Source organism: Microtus ochrogaster, chromosome 6 (assembly GCF_000317375.1).
Source record: "Microtus ochrogaster isolate Prairie Vole_2 chromosome 6, MicOch1.0, whole genome shotgun sequence".
Classification (NCBI taxonomy): Eukaryota; Metazoa; Chordata; class Mammalia; order Rodentia; family Cricetidae; genus Microtus; species Microtus ochrogaster.
Genome location: NC_022013.1, coordinates 87,190,065 through 87,200,474, shown reverse-complemented (window position 1 = coordinate 87,200,474; position 10,410 = coordinate 87,190,065). Strand labels below are relative to the sequence as shown.

Below are 10,410 nucleotides of genomic sequence, written 5' to 3'. Positions count from 1 at the left end.
GCACAAAGATATCACTTGGCTACATTAAAACACTCTCTTCAAATCCAAACATGGCCACTTACTTGCGCGGTTACCCCAGCATGGAATTGCAACGGGAGAGCCCAAGGCCTTGTGCAAGGTAGGTAGGCCATGTGTTCTACCACTAAGTTATACCCTCACCGCAAATGTGACTCTTGTTCAATAGACTATTTCTCACGTAGAGACAACGTCCAGTACTTTATTTAGATAACTACATTTGAATTAATATTAAACTTCAGTTTATCTGACCCTTTCAAGCTTTGAGAAAACCACATCAACTAGAAAATTCTTATTTTGAATTAATCAAATGCTTTATTGAATTTTATGTATTTCTGATAGTTACATTAGAGTTAACTACTACAAAGGGCATTTGAGCAGAATGATTTAAAGATGAAGGGCAGAATGTAAAACTTCAACCATATAGTTGTTTTATTGTCAAAGAAATCAAGAAAATCATCTGTAACTTAAGATCAAAAGCCTGGTTACTGTAACTAAAAAAAAAATATTTTCTGAAAGAGAAACTTTAGTTTTTTAATAGACAAAACATTCAAACTCGATGTATCTGAGTAAGTAATATGGGAACAAACAGAATACAAAGAATAGCCTCAGGAAGCATATGGAATTTTTTATTTCTTATAATATATTATGGACCTTTAAAGTAACAGTGACTATCTCAAAGTTCACAGTGGAGTGCATAGTTTTCTAGACCTTTATCTTTATCTAACTGAGACAGAATTTTACCAAATAACAAAACGAAACAAAAACCTAACTAATCTCTAACTGGATTCCTACAATACCAACAAAACAGTGGCATACATGAAAAGGAGCCAAATGTGGTTTTTAACCTCTTTTTTCATAAAACCATAAAAAGCATAAAGCTGGATTAACTGCCTTCTGAACCCACATTTCACCAGCCGGGTTCTCATCCCCAGCTGGCAAAACTGGCAATCCTTTATTTCTGTTTAAATACCTGGTTTTCAGCCAGAAGGGCAGGAGTACATAAAAAGAGGGTTTCATTTGGAAGAGAATAGCAACTGAAAACCAAAACTACATTGTAAGAAAGAACTGTTAGATAAAATGTAATACATTTTATTTACTTTTTAAAATAAACACATTCTTAATATAGGTGGTTTTGCATCTGACACATGGACCTTCACTTACATACAGATACATGATAACGTAATTGGAACTGTTTGCTGTATCTCTTTGTGGTCAACAATCCTGATATAATGAATTGTATTACTGACATGCAGACTTTAGCATTGCTTGGAACGTACTCTAACAACTCAGCCACACTCTTAAGAACCTTTGCTTTGAACAACAAAGAAATATTTTATATAAGTTGAGAGGTGAAATGTTCAAGAAATCAAGATAAAAATGACTGTTACATGCTACACAGACACAATGTGAAACATACTCTACTATTCATATTATATATTTTCTCTCAAATTTCCAAATGAAATTAATTATTCCAAACATAAGTATTTTATATTATTTTTGGGAAAAAGGTTTTTCTTCCTTATTCAAACTCCTTTTTCTAAAATTCTAGTAGTATACTTTTTAAGGTAATTGTTAAAAATCTCTCTGTTCACTTCAAATGATGGCTTTTCTGTAGCAAACCAGCTCATCAATTTCATGGTCACTGTGAAACTGCTAAGGGTATGAAAGACAGTGGTCTAAAAGCACAGTAAGAGGGAAGTATACTTCAGCCCCATTCAACCTACTCTATCACCTTATTAGGCTATAATTGCAGATCAGAACATATTCTGATAAGACATCAGTTAAAAAAAAATTGATCTTGGTGAAATGACCTAAGTACGCCTTACCTTAAAATGACACAGATTTTTACCTCAGCAAGGGTGCAGACATTTAGTGCTGCCTTCCACCCTAATGCCCTTTGTAATTTAGGATGTAGCCTGTCCACTCAAAACAATTTCCACAAAAACAAGGGACAAAAGAAAATGTACTAAAAGAAAAAGTATATGCCATTAAGTGAGGAGAGACCACGTAAAATCAAAAGTCAAACAGCACAAACTCCAAGAAACAGGCTGGGTTTCAATTTTCCTACCAGAACCCAGAAATTGCTTTACTCTCAGACATAATAAAACCTAATATTCAAGCATATTAAAGCAGGCATCAGTTAACACCAAACATTTGTTAACAGCTGATGAAAATACTTACACTTATTTTTTAAAAATGGTAGGTAAATGAAAAACAATTTTAAATTGACAAATAAACTCTTAAACATTAATTTAAAGATATTTAAAAATTGTGTATTTCAAAATGACATTATCAAGTAAATGCTTCCAACATTAACATAATAGACATTTTCAAAAACATTTTATTTCCAGTATTATTTTACCAAATAAGATTTACTGTAAGTAAAGGGACACCTTTCTCAGTTTGCTAGTCAGGCCAAACAATGCACCCAAGGCTACCAATTATAAGGAGACGATGTATGCCCTGGAGTGGCTTGTTGCTCAATCAATAATCCTGACAGAACAGATGGGAGAAAAATCAAACATCTAAACAAACTGTCTACACACCTATGTTGTGAAAGTAAACTGTGAACTTGGATGAACCAATTTACCACTTTTTCAAATTTTTCTTTGGTAACCCCACATTTCAGGTAACTGATATATATGTTATATAAAAACATCAATATATATACTTCATCACTTCTAAAGGTTATTTTTCTATTCCTCACATCATTTGATATTTTATCAAGTTGGCACTTGATAAAAAAATGACAAAAGTTTTCTTATTCAGCTTTTAAGAGTACAGTTCAAGAAGTAATAATAATTTATAATTCATAAAATTCTGAGTTTCATGGTTTGTCAATATTTTTCATATTACTATTTTAAATAACATTTTCTATTTAATGCCAACTGCTCTAACTCTTATTGTGGCATCCATAAATGTCATGCTATTGTTGTAAGTTTTATGTTACCTCCTAGCAGTCTACAAATGCCTAAAGGCAACTAACATCACAATTTCAAAAGCAAACCAAAGTCAGATTAAGAAAATCCCTCAAGACAAAAGCCAGGTGTATACATATCAGGAACTAAATCATACATGCATATATCTTCCTATAGTTCTCTACTGCTTCTTTAATGGCAAAGCAACAAACATTAATGAATTCTAAGAAACTGTGTCATTGTAAGTCAAGTAAAAATAGGCATCATTAGAAAATTTACAATTAAACCTTGGACTTCATCTAAAATCATACCAAATTTTCTGATTCATCAAATTAAAAAGAAGCTTATGTGGGATTTAGCTAACAAAACAAACAAACAAAAACCCTCCCAAATTAGTAAAAAGCACTAGCTGTAAAAGTTAAGGGGCATTTATTGTATTTGACTTCACGTTTAAACATATCCAGTTATGTGACTTTGGGATGACTGTTAACGTCACCCATAATAGGACCATAGTAAAGACATAAATTTAATCAAGTAACAAGCCAACTCATCTGATAGAGATTCTTAAATATAAATTCTAACTATCAAGCAGACAACAACCGGAACTAATTACTATGCCCCTGATGGGACTTAAAAGTATTTAACTTCCTGGTAATACTAGTGATGACATCTTTCCAGACTGACAGAAAAAGGAAGTTTTAAAATAACAGTTTTTCACAAGGCTCTGTAGTATAAAATAATTTCATAACTTTTCAGGATATAGCAAAAACCTGTTCAAGGACTACGCTGAACGTACCTGTGCACACTACTATTTCTGCCTGCAGACTAAAGATGCAAGCACACGTACCTGGCCGCACTTGTCTCCCACCCAGAGCTCCCAAAGATGACATTGGAAGTCTCCCAGACGTCTGTTCCTTCACCTACTCTGCCTCACACTCATCGTTCCATGTTCCTACTTACTTCTTAGGAAGTTAATGTATATTTCTGATTTTAAAATTTAATGTAGTTAATTTTCATTTGTACTATGATTTATTACAGTAAAACAGATTTCTTTACCAAAAGTTATCAATTTTCAGAAGCATTTCATGTATTCTCAATACTTCATATCAAATATTAGACATCAAAAGAAAAATATACAGAATTCTAATAACCAAATGTTTTAGAAATGGGCTCTGGGAACTAAAAAGAGTGAATTTAAAACTACATTTTAGTCAGTAGGGGGGAAATGCACTTTATACACTTAGAAAAATAAAATTTCCTATTTCAATTTTCAAAAATAACCACAGCTAGATATTATACATTTCTCAAAAATCAAGTCATTTCAGAATCTTTGTGTTTTTTTAAAGTTGGTTATCAAATAGTTTTATTTTTACACTATTACAGAAGTGCATTTCTCTGGGTTCCCCAAACCACCTTCCTCAACCTTGCCCATCTGTCACCATCTGCTTCTTTTTAGCATGTACTTTTTGTGTGATCACATAAGCATGTGAAAAATAACTAACATTCAGATGATTATCTGCTGGTACATTTGAGGACTGGGCACAATAAAAGTGAACTGCCAAAACGCACTTAACACTTTTAATTTTGTTGGGTCTTGCATGTAAGCTACATTTGATTTTCAAACTGTTTTACAGTTGGAAAGTTGAGCAGGTACTGCTAACTCAAGAGCAAAGCTGAGACTCCAAATAATTAGCACTGCATAAAATCATCTGGATTTAATAGGATCCAAACTAAATAATGAAATTTAAAAAATTACATGTGATTTCTATTTTCTTTTATAATTTATAGGTGTTTAAACCCAGCACAGACTACAAAAACAGAATCCTCTCAAGACATCTTATGGTCTATAATTTTCTAATGGATTGGTTTTATTTCCTTGGACTACAACAAGAAAAATGAACTCATTTAAAGCTGTACATATCAATGACTTTCCAGAGATGCACAATGCGATGTCTAGTTTACAGTTTGTCAGAGCCTAATCTATATAATCTCCTCAAAGATTATCTTCCTATCAGAGAACTGCCACTAAAGGAATTATACTGTAAATGTCATTATTCATCAAAAGAGGTTAAGAGAAAATACTTATTTAGGTATTCATTTTTCAATTAATAGTATTTTATCTAGAAAATTGCCTTTTCAGGTGTTATTTACCAAATAATAATAATAATCAGAGTCCATTTAAATATAAGCATTTCCCTAAATGTGCTGTAGGTCTGATATAAACGGCATTTAATAAACTGGCACTAGATGACTTCTCATATGCTTTTTAAGGAATCTTTGGTGTTCACACCATCCAACTTTAAATAGCAATCACTACAATCAGATAGAAATAACTGAAAAGAAGAGCATGCATGTTGAAAGGAAGGCTGCTGCATGATGCCCACAATCTGTACAGAGAGTGCTCAAAGAGCAGAAGTGAGAACACCAACGGGATTCTTGCACAAGAGCAGCAAGAAAAGATCAGCATTGAGAATGGTGCAGAATAGAAATGAAAGGTTCGAAACACGGTAGACACTATCTGGAAGTAAAGAGAAAGGCTAGTTTCAGCATGAGATAGTCTCTCTCTAGCTGACCACGTAAGTCCCTTTGTATTACACCCCTGGCTTACAATTCACAGGTACTCCTTTACCCAAGGGATTCCAAATGAGTTCCTTTGCATCGCAACCACTAGCCACATGTCCATCCTTGCTCCCATTCTATTCTGTGTTAAAGTCCCTATGCCACACTCCCCAGGAGGGCTTATTTGGTCCTCCACTGTTATATGCAACTGTAGATGTTATTTTCCTGAGCAGCAACCTGTATTAACTATACTCTATCACTTTAGTAAACCAAAAGATAATTGAAGAAAATCATTTCCTAGTTTTTCTGTATACCTAGCACCTACCATAAAGCCTAAAAGCTTGTTAAGTATTCAGTGTTTCTTTACTCCATGAATAGATATCATTCAATGACATGGCACAAATTGATGACTAGAATATGAAAGTACATTTTTATGTCTTAGGTAAAGTAAATATATTCCAAGATATTCCGATTTAACAAAAATGTAGTAAAAGATATAGATATTTAGGACACATAATTTAAATTACTTGAAAATCTGGTTGTTTCAAAGTTTGTCATCTACCAAAAAAAACTTCAATGACCACTTTTTTCTATAAATGTGTCACAATTTAAATTAAAATATCTGTATCAATCATAGATGGATAAACAAATTGCTTTTTAAAGGCTCTAATACTTTAAAAAGATATGCAGGAATTAACCAGGGGATGGCTCAGGAGGTAAAAAGTGCTTGCTGAAAAGTTGACAAACTTGAGTTTGATACCCAGGTCCCATATGGTATAAAGAGAGAGTGAGTGTCTGAAGGCTGTCCACTGACTGCCACGTGCATATGCCAGCCCATGCACACACATGCATAAATGCAGAAACAATAAAATAAAAATACTAAATATGTAGAAAGAATACTTATTTTTTTTTAAAGAAACATGGTTTCTTGAGTACTGGTAACTCTTAGAAACAAGCCTCTTGACATTCAGTTCTTGGTTTTGTCTTCCAGTTGATGTCTCCACAGAAAACAATATTTTTTTTTTTTTGTTTCTTAGAAGATCATCTGCTTCTCAAATGAGACATATTTATCTTCTCCAGAATAATTTCTCCTAATTGTGACATAACTAATTTTGGTATTCTAAATCTGGGATGCCACATTCATCACAAATGTATAGCAAAGGCAACTGAACCAGAAAAACAAAGAATTTGTTTCCCTGACTCTCACAAAAACAAAAGTAGTACAGAAAATATGGTCTTATATTTGAATAAACAAAATATAATTTCTAAAATTTCATTTCTTTCACAAAAACAGAATTTTAAGCTTTAGCCTCTAAAACAGAGAAAATTACATGTTTGGCTAGACAACAATACTTAGAAATGTACTATATTTTAAGTATTAGCACTTATTTATAATTACTAGGTTTTTTGAAATGCTAATTGAACTCCTAGTTTAAAAAACTAATACTGTAAGGCAACATGCTAATAAATACATAATTTATTCTAATTTCTAATTTCTTCTGATTACCGTTTCCTGTCGGGCCATCATTCATATAATTGAAGATGAGAAGGTAGGCTTTGTGGTCTAGCAACCCTAATTAGAATCCTGGTCCTCCCGGGAAGTGCAGAGGAGTAATATGACCAAAATATATTATTTACATAGATGACACTCTCGAAGAAATATGTTTTTTGTTTTTTAAAAAACCCTGAATTATTTACCCCACAATACTCCCCTAGCGATCCTCCTGGGAAGTACAGAGGAATAATATGAACAAAATATATTATTTACATAGATGACACTCTCAAAGAATAAATACGTTTTTTGTTTTTTAAAGAACCCTGAATTACTGTTTACCCCACAATACCCCCCAGCTGGGTTCAGATTACTAAAATGAAAAATGAGTTTCACTACATTTCGCATGGTATTCAAACGTCACAGGGACAGAGTGATGATTAATAACAGAAATCCTACTCATCAAAGAAAGAGTCCTTCATCTTTAACATCAGCCACATTGTTTTTCCTGCACTCTAAGGGGTGGGGCCATTGGTACAGCTCCCACCCCTTCGGACTGCCCTGTGTATTCCTTCCTCTTCCTCTGTGTTGGTTTCCTCCTTCTTAGTACTCATGTATCTGAACAAACATCCCTTGTGTAGCCATCTATCTGTGGAAGATTTTGTTACCCAAATGTATCTGCAGTAACTCCACCTCACATGCTCCTCTGTAATGGGTGGTATAATCTATGTATGTACTGTTTGAGTCTGTGAGTGTTTACAACAGCTTTAATGAATAAACATATGACAAAAGTGACGTCGATCATTTGAAAAAAGGGCAAAAAATGAGATGACACACAAATGATCTTAGCAGCATTTTCCTTAACAGCCAAAATGGGTACAATGTGGGTGAAACTCAAAGACAATTTGCTAAGGGAAGAGCAAGACATAGAAGGCGTCATGTCATGTAATTTTATTTACATGAAATGTTGAAAAAGTTACCAGGAGAACCTAGAGAGAAAGGATGAGAAACTAATGAGAAACTACTACGCTGGCACATCACAAACACACACACACACACACACACACACACACACACACAAAATCCTCCAAACAGAGCAAAAACACAATAGATTCTTAAATAAACTATTGATCACCTCATGGATTGGGAGCCTCCTCCTCCTCCTCCTCCTCCTTTCTTGTGAGCCACAAAATATAAGTGATTTTTTTCATTTTCCAAAAACCCCCCAATTTCCAGTAGTTAAGCATGAACACCAACAAGTACTATAATCGCTGCTTCTTCATAAATTCCAAGATTGTTTAAAAAACTATAAAATGCTTTTAAATTATTCAATTATTCTATTTTCATAAGCAAAGTAAAATATAAAGAAATAAGACAAAATAAAATATATAGCCAAGAAAAAATGATTTAATCTACTTTACTAAAACCATTACAAACTTTAACATGTTAAAAACTTTATTACAAACCACAAAACTTAATTTCCACATCTGTAGCCTGAAAATACCTCATTAAATGAGTTAAAGGCAAAATAAATTCTGAATGAAATCTTGTGTTTTTTTTTTTAAAGTAGGGAGTACTGCAATTTGAAAAAAAAATGTTTCCTCTTGAGAAACACTAGTGCTATTGTTCCTTTAAATGGAATTTAGGCCTACCTCTGGTGCCAGATATTCTGGGGTACCACAAAATGTCTTCATAGTGGCTGCATCTGTGATTCCTTCTTTGCAAAGTCCAAAATCTGTAATTTTTATATGGCCATCTTTATCCAGCATCAAATTCTCCAACTGTGTAAAAATAGCATAAATCATTCTGTAAGTTTCAACATGAGAACAGTTTCAGAAAATGATTAATAAAGTACTAGAAAGAGACACGGGTATATTTAATGGAGTTGTCAGGCCTTCCAAGTCCTATAACTTCACATGTAAAATGAAGGATCTTTTATCAAACATTTGTTGTGAAAAAATTACTGACTTTAACATCAGTGGAAAAAGTAACATAGCCTTAAGAACCATTTCTGATTAAGTTCTACTGATAAAAGACATCAGAATACATCTCAGTAAGCAACATCAATACTTTGTACTGTAAAGTATTTACACAAACCCAAGTTTCATATCATTTACTGTCAGTTTCAATATTCCCTTGACAGTTAGCATACTGTTTTTTGCTTACAGAAACATTCTTTTGATAGTTTGAGTTTTCTAAGAGAAGATAATTCCTTTTGTAGTTCTTACTAATAAAAAAAACAACTCTTTTAAACATAAAAAGAAAAAGAATATCAAAGTAAAACATGTTATAAAGCTGGAGTCTCTGAACTCAACTTTAATTGATAATAACAAAGAGAACTGTAAAGATTTAACCTTTCGCAAAAATCAAACATCTCAAGTTATGAGATGCTCAGGGAACAAGAAATTTTGGCAAAGCCAACACAATTAAGAATAGCAGTGTAGTTGACCCTCCTACTCAAATCTCAGCTATAGTATCATCACATGGAGATCTGTGTGGATTGAGATATGATCATACAGCTGCATACAGAATACAAAGTGTGAAAAGCACCTTAACAAGGTGCAGAATACTTAACTTTTGTTTAAGGAGTAGATAACCTTAATATGGCATTCAAAGTATTTTTCAGAACTCTGAAGTTAATGTGAAACAGAGAATGCCACATATTAACATAGGTAGGTTAGATACAAGTCATACAAATATGTACACAGCATCTGCAATATGGTCATGCTTTATATAATCAAAAATGTAAGGGAGCAAGTTATGTTCAAAGAAGAAACCACAGCAGACATATCTTTTTATATAGCACTTCAACAGATTACTTGATTGAACTGAATGTGCAATACATTCCAAACAAAATGTACTTCTGAACAGTAACTGTTTCTTCAGCTTACTTACAGAGCAATAAAAAGAACCTTAACTATACTATTAAACTATTTTCCAAAAATTAAGCTATTTTATCCAAATTCAGATACATTTGCTTGCATCCTTCTTTTATTTTTCTACCAACCTACAACCTAGAAATAAAGCCCAATTTGCATAAGTAGTATTAAGTCCTGAGTATTAACTCCAACCAAGAACTCTCAAGAGTGTCTCTTCTTATCTTTTTCTCTGCTGTTGTTGGTCTTTCTTTTCTCTGTGCCTCTTCTAAACACATTCCTTATTCAGCCCCTCTAACTTGCCACAGTTAAAACGAGGCACATGCTGAAGCTCAGTTGCCTTGCTGAATACAACCTACATTCCCTGTTCTTAATTATTTTAAAATGTCTTCTCTCTCTCTCTCTCTCTCTCTCTCTCTCTCTCTCTCTCTCTCTCCTCCCCGCCACTGCCTCCCATTTCCCTCCCCCTCCCTCCTCAGGCAAAAGAGCAATCAGGGTTCCCTGCCCTGTGGGAAGTCCAAGGACCACCCACCTCCATCCAGGTCTA

General features: G+C 33.5%; 1 protein-coding gene across 4 annotated transcripts in view; it reads right to left on the bottom strand.

Moving 5' to 3' along the window:
* The window catches only part of Akt3 (AKT serine/threonine kinase 3), a 235,551-nt gene that overhangs the window by 24,602 nt on the left and 200,539 nt on the right, over positions 1 to 10,410 (bottom strand). For all 4 annotated transcript variants that reach the window (XM_013346981.2, XM_026779836.1, XM_026779835.1 and 1 more), the window contains one exon: positions 8,640 to 8,768. In XM_013346981.2, coding sequence (XP_013202435.1) covers positions 8,640 to 8,768 — 129 coding nt within the window. The remainder of the gene's footprint in view (positions 1 to 8,639; positions 8,769 to 10,410) is intronic.